An 18571-nucleotide genomic window follows, 5' to 3' on the forward strand; every position below is an offset into this window, starting at 1 on the left:
GTTCATGCAAGGAATAGTGGTAAAATGGGACTCAGGGTGCCATTTTATCAGAGGCAGGGCAGTGGCTTTTCCCATTGGGAAATAATGCCCATTGATCTTGGACTCTGAGCAATCAGATTAGCAGCCTGGCTGCCCTGGGAACAGAGGGGGCTGCCGAAGAAGGGACAGCCAGAAGGAGCTGAACCAGAACGAGAGAGCATGACTGGCTATTAACTTTCGATACTGTCTCTAGTCCAGTTTGAAGCAACCCAGTCAGTCGTCTCTTCTGGAACTCAGAACTGAGAACATGTAAATTTGGAAGCTGTGAGGTAAACCAAGGTGGGTCATAAAATCAGGGAGAAAGCTAGGCTACAAAAGGAGGAGGAGGAGAAAGCCGGTGTGCAAGGAGGAGCAGAAAAAAGGGCCTGTCATTCTCTCGGCTCCTCCTCCTCCAGTTCTCGTTCCTGCTGCCCTGCTAGCTGCATTTCCCTTTCCAAAAACTTCAAATAAATTCCCCCTCTGTGCCTGAGCTAGCTTGGGTGGGTTTCTGTTACTTATACCCACTCTGTCATTTACTTCCTTAACTAAGAGGAAAACAACCAAATAACGAAGCAGGGTCCCAGTTCAGTTCAGTTCATTGCAATTTATTTAATTTAAAAATAAAAACGGAAACAAAACAAAACCAAAAAAAAAAAAAAAAAACGAAACGAAACGAAAAACAGAACAAAAGTCAGTTTCCAATGAAAATACAAACACTTTGGGTGGTTATCCAGCTTTTTCCCCCCTGTAGGCTGTTCTGGGCTCAAACCAATCAAATGAACAAAGACCAATTTTGACTGGAGCCGTAAAGCATGTTGCACCAATTAAATTACACCAATATATTATTATAATACCTTTGAAATGTCTTTCAGACCAATAAATAAAAAAAAGACAAATTCAAATAAAAAAGTCAACTTTTTATTACCAAAACAAAAAAAAAATAGAAATTAAATAAAAGTCACAACACGGATTAAAAAAAAAAAAATGTGCAGTCAAGTTTTTTTCTCTCTCTCTCTCTCTTCTTTTTCTTCTAGGAATGATACCATGCCAGTAAATCCCTACAGAACATCTCCAGTTTGGCAATAAGCAGTCAGTTGATCATTCACATTTGTACTCAAGACAGCAGGCCAGGGCGACACTCCCCTGAATTTCCCCCTGGAAGGTGCTCCCCATCATCTGAAGAAGCACCGCCTTATAACAGGGATGGAAAGTCAGGGAGCACCAGCATTTTCATTCCGCCTAGGGTCTTGAAGCACTTCCTGAAAACTGATCATGCCTTAAAATTTACCTGTAAAAAGAAGTATAATTCTACTCCTTTGGCAGATGTGTAAACTAAGACACAGAAAGGCCCACAGAGGCCAGGAAAGGACCAGGAGAGCTGACATGGAATCTCCTGCTTGGTCCACCAGGTCATAAAAGTGTCTCTCACTTGTAATTCCATGGAAATGAATCAAGCATGACTTCCTTGGTTGGGGATCGGCTGGTAGGGATGATAGCACTTAATCAGGAAGCAGGGAGCTACGCGTCAGGGCTTTTGTCTCTAGTCCAGGTTTTTCCTTGAAAGGACAGAGTCAACACACAGTATGTAGAATCAGAGGATGTTAGCAGAATGTCAGAAGCAGGCAGGGGGCCTGAGAGATGGGCTAGTCGCCCCCCCTCCAGCTCTCATTAAAGGGAAAACTTAGCTTCCCAAACACTGCAGGTGCCTCAGGCCACCATCTAGTTAGCAGCACAGCAGGACTCAACTCAGACCCTCGGCCTCTGAGTGGAGGACGGTCTTTGCCACAATCCACCGTCTGGGTTGGTGGACAAAAGAGAACATGCATGTGTGGGGTTTTTCGGGGGGGAAGGGGAGAAATAGAATGATTTTCCTTAATAGTGTCATTTTAGAAGGATGGAAAATACTAAACAGACACAATCACTTGGCGAAAGGAAAAAACACATCACCCAGTAGGTAGGTGTTATACCTTAGGCGTATTGACAGCTACGAACTTGGCCAGCTGCCATGCATGCGGGACCAGCCGTGGGGCAATAGGTGCTGTCCGGAACAGATCACATAAAATGAGACAAGGCATGGGGAGCTTGGAGGCTGCAAGATGCCCTCCACGCACCCACACTTCCCACACACACAATTTGCTAACTACAGAGTTTTTTTCCCTTTGAACCTATATCGGAGCTCAGGAAGGAGGTGCAATTGAAAGAAAGAAAATGGAGGAGCTTCCCATAACACACCACTCAGCTTGACCTGAAGGCGTGCACAAAGCCACAACCCCAGAGCTGGTGACAAGGGGAGAAATGGAGCCATCTCCTTAGGAAAAGGACAGTTTCACTCCAATGAACGTTCTCAGTGCCTTACGGTGAATTCTTTCGCATCTCCCTATAACTGTTTGTTGTCTGTTGGTTTTCCCAAAAATACCCCCCCCCAAGACTAGTCCTCCTTATATATTTTTGTAGCTAGCAGAGGTCGACCATCTTGAAACAAGGCTTTCAATTTGCCCAGGCCAGTAGGATCTGAAGGCATCCCAGATTCCCCAATGAGACCATGAATTCCAAACCCAGTATCTGAAGATGTCCCATTGTGGGACTGACATCTTACCACCTGTAATCTGGGTGTCTAGAAGTTGAATACCTAGTTATATTACTTTTTATGATAAGAGTCCTGCTATACCTCTTTCCTGCCTCCTCCAGAACCATCTGGCTGGCTTCTTGGGAAATATTCCCTCTTCTGTATGCTTCCTCCCAACCCACTGTGCTCTTTCAACACCTTATTCATTTGAATGGGTGGAACTTTCTTTTCCCCCAGAGTCTAGGACTTCAAACCCATGACAGAATCCCTAGATATGGGGGGAGCACCTTATGCCTACCTTCCTTTCCTCATCCAAATATCCCACCTACACACTAACTCCCTAGAAGCAAACTCGCCCGCCTCTGTGGATTCTACACTTGGTGGATGGGGAAACCGTTTGCTATTAGTAAACAGGGTAAATGGTTGAGCCAGTTACTCCTTGGAGACTGTGGACAGCGTCACATCTGATTCATGCAGGTGAGAACCCAAGAGGCAGCATTCCAGTTAACAGTGAGATGTTAAAGAAATTGACAAGTTGCCCTCTTGCTGGTGTGGATCAATTTCCATTCATCTGCACAAAGACCACAGAGGGTCCCAAGCTCTGTTACACACCAGAGTTTTGACCTCTGACACCACCATTCTTTTCCCTGTCCATCCTCGGGAGATTGTGCTGAAGAGCAAGGCAGACATCAGGAAAGAAGTGGGAGACAGCAAGAAGCCCAAAAATCACCACGGGCTGACTCTTAAGTCCTTAGCAGTGTTCAGAGCATTCTCACTCTGCCCGAGACCCTGTCTTCCATTCCAGGTAGAGTAGCAAATTAACAAAGGCCACGTGAGTGGCATGAAAGACAAGCATAGATCCCACAGGATGCCTCAACCCAACACTTTCAAGGCTTAGCCGTGTCAAGGATGGCCACCGCATGGCATGAGTGCTACTGCCCCCCTTCCCTTTCCCAAGGCAGCCATTGCTATTCAATCACAGCACTCCTTCCCATGCGTCTAGGCTACTCACACCAGCACACCCAGCAGCCACTATCAATCGATCACCGATGCAAGTTCAGGTGGCTGAAATCTACTTGCCAACCCCATGCAGTCAGACCAAGCCAGCTCATGTGAGGAGGGAAGAAGCAAGTTCTGAGCTCATCCAAGGCAGATGGCCCCAGTCTCTCTTGCCCTTCCTCCAGAAGCATTTGGATGACTTTTAGGGATATGTTCCCTCTCCCATATGCTTCCTCCCCACCCTCTTCGTGCTGGCCAACACCACCTCCCCTGGACAGCTGGTCCTCTAGGAGGTGCCACAAAGTAAATGCCAGTTAGGACCCAAATTCTGACTGGCAGTTGGCAGGACTGGCAGAGAGCCCACTTCTCCCTTTCAGGTGTTGGCTCAAGGCTGCAAACTGGGCCAACCAAGATGGCACCAATCCTTTCTCAGCATATTGTCACAGGCCAGCAAAGAGGTAACCAGCTCACTAGCACAAGTCATTGCTCCCACGCCTCCCCCGAACCCACCCACAACCCAGCCCCACCACCCCCGGGGAGCTAGTTAAGCTTGTTGCAGATCTCCAGCGCTTTCTTGTAGACCTGAGTCACATCGTCCATGTCCATGAGGAGGGAGAAGCTGCTGTCTCCCAGCCGGTTCCGGTACCGCTTCAGGTACTGGGGTCGGGGCCGGTTCTGGAGCCCCTCAAAGTCCTGGATCTGGAGGAAGTTTTCAGCAGAGACGCAGCTGCGGATGCGCTGGCGGGCAGGGCGATTCTCCTGCAAATCCAGCAAGTCGAAGGAGTCGCTGGACAGGACGCTGTCGTCACTGATGACGCTGGAGGGCCGGCTGTAGCTCCGGGAGAGGCCCTCGGCGGGGACGCCAGGCTCCAGCAAGGATTCCAGTGTGGGCATTTCAGGGCTGACGAGGGCCGGGTCCGTGGTCCCTGCTGAGTACTTGCTGCTGTGTTTCAAGATGCCCTTCCTGCGGCACGAGAGGCCGTGGGACGTCCCCCTGGCGGGGTCCGGGGGGCTGGGGGAAGGGAGGCCACTGCCCAGCCCGTCGTTACTGTCCAACAGCTCCGAGGACTCACTGCGCTCCGGGGACGAGTAGTAACCTGACTCTCTCTGCTGGGTCTTCTTCAAGATGCCCTTCTTGGGCATCGTGGCCGACTGCTTGGGGCTGAGCTTGCCTGGCACCTCCGCCTCAGGGGGGCTTGGGAGGGGCACGGCGGTCCGGCCCAAGTCGGGCTCCATCTTGAAAGCAGAGGGTAAGGCAGGGCTCACGACGCCTTCGATGAAGCCAGTGCTGTGGGAACGATGTTCACTGTTGCTTCGCTTCTTCAGGATCCCTTTGGGCCTCTTGGAACTCAGCTTGGATGGGCTCTCGGGCACCGAGTCCTGGCCGGACTGGGCAAAATCGTTCTCTTTCTTGGACTTTTTCAGGGACCGCTGCCGCTCCAGCATGACCTCGGAGGCCCCGGGCTTGGCCAGGCCCTTGATTTTGGCTTCGGCCTCAGCCTGCAGCCCTGTGGAACGGTGGTGCCAGTCGATGATGCGAGCCAAGAGCGGCGACTCAGAGTTGTGGAGCGCATCACAGTCACAAACGCTGCTCTTGTAGCCCCAGTTCACCCACCAGTGGTTGGCGATGTCCTCAATGGTGGCCCGGCGATCGGGGTTCACCATCAGCATCCACCGAATGAGTCCTCGGGCATCTGTGGCACAAGAGAAAAAGAAGGATGCGTCACATGGAAGCCTTTGGCCTTGACGGGGCTGACGCTGCAGGGGTGAGGGGACACGTGCACTCTGGCAGGAGACCTGGTCCTGCCGCACCAGGGAGCAGGAGCCAAAGCCTTCCAGACGGTACACGGAAAGCATCATCGGGACACAACCACAGGCCAGGGCACGGTCACACCCTGGCATGTTTTTCCACAGAAACGAAGGACTGTTCTAGAACTACCGAGCTCTCCATCAACTCAGATCTTCATTAAATGGGGAAGGCCAGGGAACTGGAACAGATTTCAGACCCGACCCCAAGCAGGGCCCCACCATTCCTTCGGTGGATGTTATTTTACCAAAAGGGAAACCAGGGGGAGGTGACCCTGGCTTTTCTGTAGTCCTCCAAGGTGGGCTTGTATAAACACGCAGTGCTCAAGGTCATGGGGAAAGTGTGTCGGCATGAAAAGGACATCTAAGGCTGAGACGGTGAGAAAGAGGCTCCTTATCAAAGAGGGAAAGAGAGAAGGATGGCACACGTGGGCAGTGAGAGGTGCCATCCCCAAGGCTGGCCTTACCCCAGGCTTTTGCCAGGTGCTGAGACCCACGCCCAGCGAGCTCACCTCCTCTCCCTCTCTGACGTAAGCTGCAGCCTACCGAGCCGTCAGCTCAGAGAGCTCATCTAGATCTGCTATCCGCTTACGCCCTGGCTGAGACATTCCATGTGCACATTTCGGCTGCCAGAGAATTAGGGGAAAGCCCCGAAGGGATGTTGAGGAGGCCACAGGAACCAACTGACTCTCACAGCTTATAAATTGACTTATAAGATTAAACTGTGCTCCCCCAAAGGGAGGTGAATTATATCCTGGGAAGGCGCCACCTCCCCCTCAGCCACTTATGTGGACTAATGAGTAGCTGGCAGGGGTCAGGCAATGAAATCAGGGGTGAGCTGCACCCCTGAAAAGTAACAGGATGTTCCTTCAGTCATTCAGTAAATATTTTCTAAATTCCTGCAATGTGCCAGGAGCTGTGTTGGTACTGGTTGGGTCACCTGAAATTTCTCAAAAAACAACAACAACAACAAAAAACAAGAAACAAAACAAACAAACAAACAAAAACCCAGGCTGGTCTATTGAAAAAAAAAGAATGCGTATGCATACATATATATATATGTGTATGTATTCATTATTCACAGATTCTGTATTATAAATTCTCCTGCTCACTAAAATGTATTTGTAGCCCCAAAATCAATACCCGGGCACTCACTCTCCCTGTCATTTGTGTCCATTTGCAAAGTGGCAAAAAATTTGAGTCACCCCCAGCGCAGCACGTGTGTTCCCACCTGAGGTCGAAGGAGGTGCCGCCTCCCTGCCTTCTTGTTTCCACTCTCATGCTGTAAACAGGTGTACTTCTCACAGCCTGTATAGTCCATGTTTTTCACACTTTTGACCTTTTTGTTGGTGATTTCACTGTGTAAAATGGCCCAACGTGCTAACTATGGTTCCCAAGTTCGAGAAGGCTGTGATGTGCCTTACGGAGAAAGTGCGTGTGTTAGATAGGCTTCGTTCAGGCATGAGTCACAGCGCTGTTGGCTGTGAGTCTGATGTGAATGAGTCAACGGGATGTTTTAAATGAGGTGTCTCTGGACAGAAATATACATAACACAAGGTTATATATTGATCAGTTGACAACAGTACTGTGACCAGAGCTTGAGCCCTGTATTTGCCCCAGGAGCAGTGCGGTCTCAGTATTCACTCACTCCGTGCTCATAGCAACTTTGTGAAATGTAACTACCGCAAAGAATGAGAAATCAGCTGTGCGTGTGCACGCGTGGGCAGCATGTCTACATAGGAAGGTCTGCGTTAACTACTTTCCAAAGATGACCATGTGGACACACACTTTCCATCCACACATCACATCATCCTAGCAAGAGGTGGAGCTTATGATCTTGGTTGCCTTGACCCATAGAGCGTGGCAGAAGTGACATTATCTGCCTGCCCAGCACAGAAGGCTTGGAAGTTTTTTCTTCCTCCACCTTAGAGCCCTGAGCTGCTGTGGAAGAAGTCGAGGATTCCTCCTGGAGAGAGGGGCCTGGAGAGGCATGTCATGGAGAGGGAGCCCATGTGGAGGAGCACTGAGCAGCTGTCCCCCAGTCAGACCCAGCCCAGCTGCCATCCAAATGTCACGGTAGGAACAACCCAAGCATGGCCAGAAGAGCTCTAGCCAACCCAGAGAATGGAGAGACAGGGTACCTAGTTGTTCTTTAAACCATCAAGTTGACTCAGGGCGGTGGGGGAGGTCGGGGATAGAGTTGTTATAGCAATAAATACTGAATAATGAAACAGCGCCCATGGGCCATGCCCCTGGCTGGGGGCACAGTGGTGAAAAAGAGCAGTTGCCACCCTCATGGCCCTGAGTCTAATGAAGGTGGTATATATAACCACGTAGACTAGAAAGGACTTTATGTGGTATCTCTTCCAAAATGTGAATTTATAGTGGAGAAACTGAATCCACATGGTAAGGGACTTGCCCAAGTTCACACAGCAAGCACACAGGACTCCTAGGTTGCCTGGTGTAGAGGACATTTGTTCTAGAAATTCCATTTGGGAAGGTTTGGGCAGAGCAGCCTAGCAAGCCAGCTTTGCCAGAAGGCAAAAATCTGGAGAGAAAAAGAAGAGGAAAAGCAGGAGATTCCTTGCAGATGTTAAAACAAAAGCAAAAAAGTGTGAGCTACACACTCAAATAAGCCAACCACTCCCGCTCAATCCCTGAGCCTCCGAGGGCACGCACCTGACGGCTGCGTAGGCTCCCGGTACTCTCCGCTGCTGATCTGCCGAATGAGGTTTTTGTGATCGAAACCATCGAAGGGCATTGTTCCGTAAACTAGAGTGTAAAGCAACACGCCCAGGGCCCAGCTGTCCACCTGGAGCAGAGAGACGGGACATACAGGAGCTCAGAAGCAGGTTCCGGGATGCCTTCCGATCCATTAGATCACAGACTGTGAGCAGCCACCCCCAACGACCCCAGGAACTGAATTTAGCACTCAGCGGATGGGTTCCCACTGCAGCCTGACAATTGATACGCGGTGCGGCTGTCAGCTGCTGCAGAGCCCGACCTTTCCATCTCAGAGACCAAGAGTCCCAATCTGTGTAAGGACTTTCTTAAAAAGATTATCTCCTTGGATCCTCAGTATGATGTTGTGAAACAGGGAGGGCCTGGATTATTTTCAACCCCATCTGACAGATGGGAAGACTGAGGCACAGGAAAGCTAACTGATTTCTCCAGAGCCCCTCTCTGCCTCCAGGATGGGTGCCGGACTGGGACACGGGGCTGTTCACTCTAAATCCAGGCACCAATGCCTTCCTGCACCTTCTTCAAATGGATCAGGGGCTGCCAACTCAAATGCTTACAAGAGCCAGGCACGCAACCAAGATGAACAAAGCAAGAGAGAATGTGGGGTACGACGTGGGAGTGCATGGATCCACCTGATGGAGGCAGCCTCCCCTTGGCTAACTGCTGCCACACAGTAACGTAGGCCCGGCACTGCTAGATCCTTTCGGGAAGTCAGAAACCAGACTTTAATGCAAAGTCTCCCAATTATTGAATGTTTGGTCCATTTTCTTTTAGAAAGACTAATGTGGCCAGATAAAGCATGTTTGCTAGCCAGATCACAGGCCGCCAGCTTAGAACCCCAGAGCGAGATCATCAAAGATCAAAGAAACATTCATTACCTATGATAAATGGACAGTATCAGGTTTCTAGAGTGTTGTAAATGGAATCCAATGTTCCTCCCTTACATTCTTATTTTAGAAAGACTTTCTCTTCACTGCAATTGGTAGAGGCCCTTGGCATCCTTCTCTTCACCCTCCAGCCCTGCCTTCAAACACTCTCCAACAGATAAATATTTGGAGGGAAACATTTCAACCCACCGAGCAGCTGCTCTTTAAAGGATAAGGAGTGGATGGATCTCTCTGTAAAGAGAACCATCCTTTTAAAGAGCATAATCGCTCGCAACTCACCCATTTTCAAAATAGCATTTCCACATACACATCTCTTACAGTGGTCCTGAGAGCTTTAAGCACATAAAGAAATGAATTTCTCGTGCATTAGAAGGTTCGATTAAAACTGTATTTCCTTAGCGGAGCCTGGGTGGTGCAGTCGGTTGAGCATCTGCCTCTTGGTTTTGGCTCAGGTCATGATCAGGTCCTGGGATCAGGTCCTGCAGAGTCTGCTTGGGATTCTCTCTCTCCACTTCCCTCTGACCCTCCCACTCATGCTCTTTCTCTCTAAAATAAATGAGTAAATCTTAAAAAAAAAACCTATGTTTCCTTAATCGAAGATACATGCTGTCAAAGATATATGCAAAAAGATATTCATTGCAGAGTTAGGGGTTTTTTGCTTGTTTTTTTGGTTTGTTCTAACAGGGAAAAACTGAAAACAATCTGTCTAAATCTAGGGAATTGATTAAATTATGGTATATTCATAAAATAAAAATTATATCATCCTCAGAAACCACGTTTTTTAGTAATAACAAATTCAAAATATGTCACAATATAATTTTAAGTCAATAAAAGGCCACATGCACATATGTATACGCGTGTATATAATGATTGCCATTATTTTTTGAAATGCAGAGATCGACACTGGAAAAAAGTCTAAAAGAAAAGTGGCAAAAATATTAAGTGGGTATCTCTTGTGGGGAAAATTGCAGGTAACTTCATTTTCTAGATTTTTCAAATTTTCTCCCACGTGTCTATATTGTGGCTTTTATAATCATATAAGGAAAAGCTTTCTCCACTTGCTTGCCTTTTTGTTTGTTTGAAGTATTTCTTATATCCAGTTCCTGCCCTCCCTCCTCCCTTTGCTCCCCCACCCCCACCCCCATACACCCCAGCAACTTGCTCACCTCTGGCCCCCGGTAAGGTCTCCCATTGACAATCTCAGGAGAAGCGTAGAGTGGGCTCCCACAAAAGGTTTGCAAGAACTTGTCCTTCTGGTACAGGTTGGAAAGTCCAAAGTCAGCAATCTGCAAAGAGAAGCAAGACCCAGAGAGGCCGGTTAGCATTCCAGGGGGTACCTACCTTGAATCATCTGAGCACTAGGGCACCTGGGTGGGTCTGCCAGCTGGGTCACCATTTTTTCTCCAGTCCTTAGTCTCCATAAAAGAACCAGTCCACCCACAGGACTGGGCCAGTGACTCCCAGCCACAATCTTTGGTGTCCACAACAGATTCTGCTGGATCTGCACACATGTTCTCTTACTTACTCAAAACCGCTCCCTGCATGGACTTGACCTTCACTTCAGTTTAGACCCGCTCTGGGAAACAGCCACAGAATCACAGCCTTGACGTTTCCGACGCACAAGACAGTACACAGCTATTAATCTGGGAAGTGCCCATCTGTAGCCCCCCTAAAATCACATTGCACCCACAGTGACTTTCGAAAAGTCACACTTTGGAAAACCGTGACTGACATCACTGATACCAACCCCTTCTCACCCACCCCCACTCTCCCCAGAAGTCTATTTTGCCAACCTCGTGAGCCCAGGTGAAATCTAGGACCCCAGAGTCCTAGATTTTGAGTCACCATATATCAGCCCAAACTCTGCCATTAGCCATCTGTGTGACATGGAAACAGGTCCCTTAGCTACTCTGAGCCTCAGTTTACCCACCAGAAAATGGGAACCCAGGATCCTTTCCTGTTCTGGACCGTAGTATTAGTGTGAGAAAAAAAAAAAATCAATCACTCAAGATGAGACCATGAACGTAAACCTTTAAGTCTTCGAATTCCATACAAATGCTCTACCTAACCCTGCTTCTTTCGTACTGCACACCCCTTGGAATCACTCTCTTCTCTCCTGGTTTCTTGAAGTGTTTTATTCATTATCCTTTATGGCAGTACCCTTCCCTGTGTGAGTGTATGCGGGCGCGCTTGTGTGCATAAGTACATATAATCACATACATACACGTCATATATATACATACGTATGTACGTATACACATATGTAGCATATATAAACATACACACACACACATATATAAATAATAAATTCTCCTTGCCCATTAGACTCTGAGTCCCCTGAAGCAGGTAGCATGTTCCACATTTTCCCTCATCTTTGTGTCATCCACTGTTTAGCACCTGCCCCCACCAAGAAATACTTGTCACTCGAACAGGCAAAACACTTTGAAAAGCACAAGCCAACTAACAGAATATGCAGAAGAAGAAGAAACTTAGTCACCGCTTACTGAACAACCTCCAATGATCAGGCCCTGTTCTGAGCGCTTCACCCTCTCTGATCTAAGCCCATTTACACAACAATGTGGATATACTTCATGCCACTGACCTGTACAGCTAAACATGGTTAAAATGGCAAATTTCATGTTCTGGCTATTTTGCCTCCATTTTTTAAGCAGATCAGGAAAGTGGGGTTTAGGGAGATGTGATGAGGCATCTCAGGAGAGCTGACTAGCAGGCAGCAACGTAAAGCCGTGCCTCCAAGCCTTCACTCCAGCCTCCTGAGACGAGCCACTGTGGGCTTCTGCCATTCTCCGTGCGGATTTCCACTGGAGGCTTATAAATAGGCTGAGTAATTCACATGCCCAGCGAGCAGCCCAGCCCCGATGGTGCTGAGGCTTTCTTTTGAATGCAGCCCCAGAATAAGCCTATTCTAAAAGTCGCCCCTGAATGAATGAATGGAATGGCATTGAAAGCAGCTGGTGTATAACCAGCCTCAGAAAATGCATTCTCCAGGCTCAGATTGCATTTAATTGCCCGGAATTCCACTTTCTTAGCAAGGCCTCTGATTCACTTGTAGGAAGTTGGTTGGAAGCTTATGAAGTGTGCCCTGTCCATCAGAAAAGGAATGGAATGGCCACAGCCTGGGAGCACGTCCCAGGGCTTTGTCCTCGGGGAGCGCAGCCAAGGCGAGGCCCCAACACTGTGCGGGGCCCGGGGGCGGGGGGAGACATCCCCTTGCCACCCCGCGATGCACGATGTCCGCGGCTTCCAAATACACACACCTGTGAGAGGCACCCACCACCGCAGCGTGCAAATCCCTGCACGCACACACTCGCACCAGAGTGCTCCCAGTCCGGGCACGCTTGCTCTCTCTGCAGCCGTCCTGAGAAGCGTGTTTATGTTAGGGCCCACTCCCATCTCCACAGACTGATGTTTATCAGCCTCTCCCAGTAAAACTGTCATTTGCCGCTGACAGAAGATTCATAGAAATGTAGATTAGTCTGTGTTCTTGGCACTTCAGTGGAAAAGGAATATCAATCAACACACACACACACACACACACAGTTCTCAAACCTTGAACCACCTAAACTCGGGCGGCAGCTCTAAGATTTCACGCCCTACGGAGCCTCTATTGACCAGGAGAGCAGGAATGGCCACTGGGTATAAAACCTCTCAACGTCTCAATTTCTCATCTGTAAAGTGGAAGTAGGAAGAGCACTGACTGCCACAGTGTTGTAGTGAAAATTAAATGATGGAAAGTATGTAAAATGCTTGGAACACTCATTGGCACAGAAAAATTGGCCTCGAGAAATCTTTGCTTCCCACCCTTAAATCCGTAATAGTAGCTTTATCAACCTCACGATACTCAAAACGACACTGGTTTTTCCATTTCAGGTAATTATTTTAAAGCTTCTTCCTCAAATAAATATACTTTTTAGAAGGGAACTGCACTAAATATAAATATTAAGTAAAAGAACACAGAAGGTTTGAGGGAAAGGCGAAAGCCAAAGAGCGAAAGAAGAGAAATTTGGGAAATTTGAAAAAGTTGAAATTGGGGAAACAGTGATTTTAAACATAATAAAACAAAATACCTGAATGAAAGTCATACTTTGCTGACACACGAGTAACCTCCGGAGAAAGGTAACTACTCTGCATTTTTGCTAATGATGGGATTGTCCCCTGCCTGCTACGGGCTCCCAATCATGTCCCCACACTGGGCTGATACCCCATTCAGCCTGGGCTCTGGAAAGGATCTGAGAAGCCAACACTCAGGTCCTTAATTTTTGGAGTTTTTGTTATTACCAAGCCGTTCTAGAGGTGTGTGCTGCTGGATAAAAATCAGAGTTAGAAAGACAAAGTAGGAAGTGATTCTTCACATCTCCAAACAATTAGCCTCACTACAACACTCACATGCACCATGAAGACGCTGAGCTAAGTGAAGTAAGCCAGACGCGAAAGGATAAATATTCCATGGGTCCACTTCTCCGCAGTACCTAAAGGGGGGCTAACCTCAGATCTCTGTGAATAATCGCTGTGAGCTCACCGGATGAAAAAGGAAGTATCCGGATGCGGGTGGGTAAACGCTGGGGGAAAACCCTCAGGAGGTCAATAATATAAGTGAAGGGCTGATGGTCTTTTGCAGTGTCTGAGAGGAAGTACAGTGGGCTGGACAGATCAGAAGAACCTGGGGCTAGCCTTGGACTTGGCCCTCCTGGGTGATGGGCGGGCCCTGCCAAGTCACTCAGTCTCCTCATCTGCAAAGTGGGAATAATCACAGAACCCACCTCAGAAAACTGTGTGGGGACTGAAAAACAGGGATGAAAAGCCCTTGGAACAGTCCCCGTACCAGCTGATTCTAGATGACGGCAAGTCACTGCTGGTGGTTTGGTCTGCTTAACAATTATTTGCTAAGACCCAGTGCCCACCCCAGAGCCCAGAGGAATTATTGTCACCCACTTCTGGAATAGGCATGCCCAGAGTGAGAGGCTGCACTGCACGATGGGAGAAGTAAAGGATGCGGGGTTTGAGGGTTTGGGTTCAAATCCCAGCCCTACCTCTTACCAGCACTGAACTTCGGCAGTTAATTAATCCTTCCCTGCTCCAGCTTCAGTACCAGCTGGGAAATGATCGACCCCAAGCGATCCGGGGAAGCTCTTCACTGAGGGTACCTCCAGGATGCAGCCTCTCAGGGGACCCCAGTGAGCAACCTGTCACGACTCACCACTGCCTCAGGAAAGGCTTTTTGGTCCGTTTATAGTTAACAGACGCCCCACTTCCTGCTTAATGCTTCCAGAACACTACACAGGGCACTATGAGGCACATAGCAGGGCCATGTGGCCCTGCCGAGAAAGGAGGATCAGGGAAGGCTTCCTGGAAGAAGAGGCATTCAAGCTGAGACTGAAAGGAGGGGCAGGCAAAGAGCAGTGGGAAGAGCATACCAAGCACAGGGATCCATGTGTGCAAAGGCCAGGGAGTCAGAGAGAGCTCAGTGGATTTGAAGAGTGTGAGTCCTACGCAAGTTGCTTTCTCTGACCACCCTAGCTAAAAGCACCTGCGAGCCCCCGCCCTCACTCTGCACGGATTCTCTTCGCCACCAGACAATTACATTCTGTATTTATTTGTCTGCTGCTTGTGTCCCCAAGTGGAATTCTAAGTCCACTAAGGCAGGTACCTTATCTTCCTCACTCATCTCCATATCCTTCTCCTGGCCCCTTGTTACTGCTGGCTGAACAGCTTCAAGATTCCGAGCTCCATGATAAGGACCTGGAATGCCAGCATCCTGCACAGGGCCGGGTGCATAGTAGGAACTTAGTAAATATCTGTGGTCGAGTATATCCTGCCCCCAGGAGACACCCAGTTTGCTGACTGCGTAAGTGCAGGAATAGAGGAGAGAATGTGGCATGCGTGGATACACACGTGTACACAAACACATACATAAATGGATGAATGAACAAACAAACCGATGGGTTAATTAATGCAAGAATGCAGAGTTCTCACACGCATATAATCAAAGCCCAGGGGCCATATCCCGAGCTGCCCCGTTTGGCCTTGTTCAGCCTCTGAGATTTCTAGCTCATCTTAGCCCTGGCCATTCAAAGCTGCTTTTCTTGTCCGCAGCAGCGGCGATTCCATTGTCATCAGGGGCAACAGGCCATTTCCCCTCTGCCCCTCTACTCTGAGCCCTGGGAGCTCACCAAATTCCCAGCCCTCTTTGAGGAGGCGAGCTGACCCCAGTGCTTGGACCTCTTCTTATTGTAAGACATTTTTACAGGACCCTTCTATGGGAATTGTCGGCATTCCATTCTCCCAGAGAGTGGGATGTGAATCTGGCCCATTTTTATTAATTGCGAATTAATGCAATGCTGGGTATCTATTTTCGTAGACATAGGCTTACTCCGCAGAGGCTTTAGCAGGCTTCTCCGGAGTACGGAATGCAACCCAAAGAAGCACATTGCTCTCATTCTTTCTGCCGACAGACTATGTGAATATTTTTAGAAGCCACGCCCTCTCGCCCTGGCCAGATAAATAATTTCCAATGCCAGATGTGCTCTTTGCAAATCAGCATCAGGCTGAGAAGAGGGGAGGAACAAGCTACACGGCTCACACCAAACTACAGTGACATGCGACAAGTTTAAACCAGTAGCATTTTTACAGGCCTCCCACCCTTGGAATACAGAAGATGGAACCGCGGCTAGAGAGGCACCAGAGGGGGCTCCAAGAGGGACCTGGCTACTCATATCCCGTTGCTTTCTCTGCCCGCCCCTGGAGCCAGACGCTGATGCCAAAGGCTCGCTTGAACATGGAGGCCGGTGTCTGGCCACGTGTCTGCTGCCTTTGCTGCCGATGCCCTTTCTAAATATGTTTCCAGCGAAATGCTGAGTCAGGAAGAGCCGGGCAGACACAGCCGGAAGACAAATCAACACCAGCTGAAATGAGTTTTTAAAAAAATCTTGGAAATGCGTGTGAGATGATGAAAGAGAATGTGCCCAGAAGTCAAACACGGGAGTTCTCCTCCTGGCTGTCATCCCTTCACCCCAAACCCAAACAACCTAAGGGTACCTACTGTGTGGCAAGCACTGGGCCACACTCCAAGGAAACAGAGACACAATAAGCCCACGCTGATTCCCTGCGCGTGACCTTGGGCCTGTCACCTAGACCTACAGGGCCTCCGTCATTTGAGCGAGGGGGCTGGAAAATGACCCTCAATGTTCATCAGGCTCTAGGATTCTCAGATCCTAGCAGCATCCCTTGAACAAGCAAAAGGAAGAACCCGTGTTGGGGAATGGGAAGGTTTGGTTTCTGTGTGTGTGTGCAGGCACGTGTGCGTTTTACCTTGGGAAATGCCAGGAGAAGAGATTCTTTTTTTTTTTTTCTTTTTTTTTTTTATTCTTATGTTAATCCCCATACATTGCATCATTAGTTTTAGATGTAGTGTTCCATGATTCATTGTTTGTGCATAACACCCAGTGCTCCATGCAGAATGTGCCCTCAATACCCACCACCAGGCTAACCCATCCTCCCATCCCCTCCCCTCTAGAACCCTCAGTTTGTTTTTCAGAGTCCATCGTCTCTCATGGTTCGTCTACCCCTCCGATTTCCCCCGCTTCATTCTTCCCCCAGGAGAAGAGATTCTTAAGGAAAAGACAAGGAGGAAAAAAAAAAAAACATGAGTGAAAGTTCAATTTTTATAATGTTCTGTGTGTCTGCTATTAATCTATACAATGGACAGGGAGCGCAGATGGAAGGACGTGGTCCTGGGAGCTGGGAGGCCCAACACCACTACCCCATTGCTCATTCAAATGTGCCATTCCCCAGGGCTCCTGCGGCATTGTTCCCAGCACAATTGCTTTCAGAATTCTAACTATTCTTCTCCTCCATTGGGAAATTCTATGACTCCATAGGAAGCTATGTGCCTTATCACTTCTGGGACTACACCATGGGACCAAGAGGTCACACTGTCCCACAGAACCCAATCCCCAAGCCAGAGGCTCACATTCCAGGCCTTGTAAAGACTACATTTTGTTTGGAGAGCTCCGGAGGCAGGTGGCAGAAAGAATCTGCAGAGAAAGCTACCAGGGTGGATGACACAAACCCTTAGAAATGTGCCCCTCAGACCAGCACCCAGTTCTCTAGCCGTGGCCTGGCCACCACTCCCGAGGACCCAGGCACCTTCACGACAGCTGACTCCCTGTTCAAAGTCCTCTCTGGTGACCAACAATTGGCGCAGGGACCTTGGATACTGAGAGTTGAGTGCTAAGTGCTCTGTGCACTAAAATCCTCACATTTGCCCTTGACTCCCCAGGCACTCTGGGCACAGGGCACGCACATAACTGCTCGGGAAATACTCACTGAGAAAATGAACGAATAGACAACCACCCCCAGAGTCAGGACTGGCATCCCTACTGGATGCACCAGAAAACTGAGACAGGGGATTCATCTCTCCAAAACACTGCCATTAGTCAGGGACAGAGTCGTGATTCAAATTCAAATCGCAGGCTACCCAACTCCAAAGCCACCGCTCTTGATCTTGACTCACGCACAGTGCTCAGCAGTGTATGAAGCTAAACACGGGGTATCTTGTTTAGTCCTGAACGCAAGTCTGTGAGCATCACTGTTACCCCGTTTTATAGTCGCAGAAACAGGATGAAGTGGGGTTCCCATGGCAAGCAGCTAGGAAGCCACACAGGAGGGAATTTTCTGACTGGACAGCCAGTCCTCCTGCTAGAATAATCCAGAAAGGGAGAGACCTTGAGATCTCACTTCCCGATCCTAGGAAAAACTGCTTTGACCAACTGCTTCCTCCGTATTCTATGGACTAACACAGAAAGAGGTCAACGACTCGCAAAAACAAGAGGTCATCCTGACGTGACTTCGAGGATCCTCTCAAAGGACAATGGTAACTAATGGTGGCCGCCATGATCTGCAAACAGTGTTAATCCAAACTCGGAGCAAGGCAACAGGCTCCCTGTGATGCACCCCACCCCCTCCACTGAGCGCAAGAGCAACCAGGAAAGGGGGCGATGCAAGGTCGTTCCCATGCTTTGTCCGGGGACCAGGGATGAGGCACTAACGTCACTGGTGGCCAATTAGAGGGATCCCCTGGTGTCAGGAGTACTGAGGCCATTTCATAATGAAACCCATGCAGCGAGCTCCGTTTATTTTGAAACCGTATTTGCTTATTTTGCAGTCGTGATCAAAAGGATGTTGAGAGTGCTCCGCAGGAGGTGCTTGAACCCCGTGGGCCAGGAGAGCTTGCTTCAACTGCAGCAGCAGCCAGCAAAAACACTCTCCGTGGCAGTAAACCCCCTCACCGGACGGTCTGCTCCTTTCCCAGCAGCACATACCACCACAGCCAGCTGCCCAGTTCCACGGCTGGTTCGGGGGCTGGGAGGGTCGGGAGAGAAGGAGAAGGCACGGCGCGGCAGGGACAGAAGGCTGGCAGGGAGAGAGTTCCAACTGTTACATAACCTGGGGACCCACTGGCAACTCAAGCCCTCGGGAGTCAGACACACACGGGCTCAAACCCAGCTCCACTTACTGCTGTGTTACCTCGGGT

General features: G+C 49.1%; 1 protein-coding gene across 3 annotated transcripts in view; it reads right to left on the reverse strand.

Moving 5' to 3' along the window:
* Nucleotides 1-607: 607 nt before the first annotated feature.
* The window catches only part of NUAK1 (NUAK family kinase 1), a 71590-nt gene continuing 53626 nt past the window's right edge, over nucleotides 608-18571 (reverse strand). For all 3 annotated transcript variants that reach the window (XM_081822339.1, XM_081822341.1, XM_081822340.1), the window contains exons 5-7: nucleotides 10185-10304; nucleotides 8069-8201; nucleotides 608-5277 (exon numbers count right to left, since the gene is read on the reverse strand). In XM_081822339.1, coding sequence (XP_081678465.1) covers nucleotides 4124-5277; nucleotides 8069-8201; nucleotides 10185-10304 — 1407 coding nt within the window. In that variant the 3' untranslated portion in view covers nucleotides 608-4123. The remainder of the gene's footprint in view (nucleotides 5278-8068; nucleotides 8202-10184; nucleotides 10305-18571) is intronic.

Source organism: Leptonychotes weddellii, chromosome 5, assembly GCF_054177405.1.
Source record: "Leptonychotes weddellii isolate Sample4059 chromosome 5, ASM5417740v2, whole genome shotgun sequence".
In the NCBI taxonomy this organism is placed as follows: domain Eukaryota; kingdom Metazoa; phylum Chordata; class Mammalia; order Carnivora; family Phocidae; genus Leptonychotes; species Leptonychotes weddellii.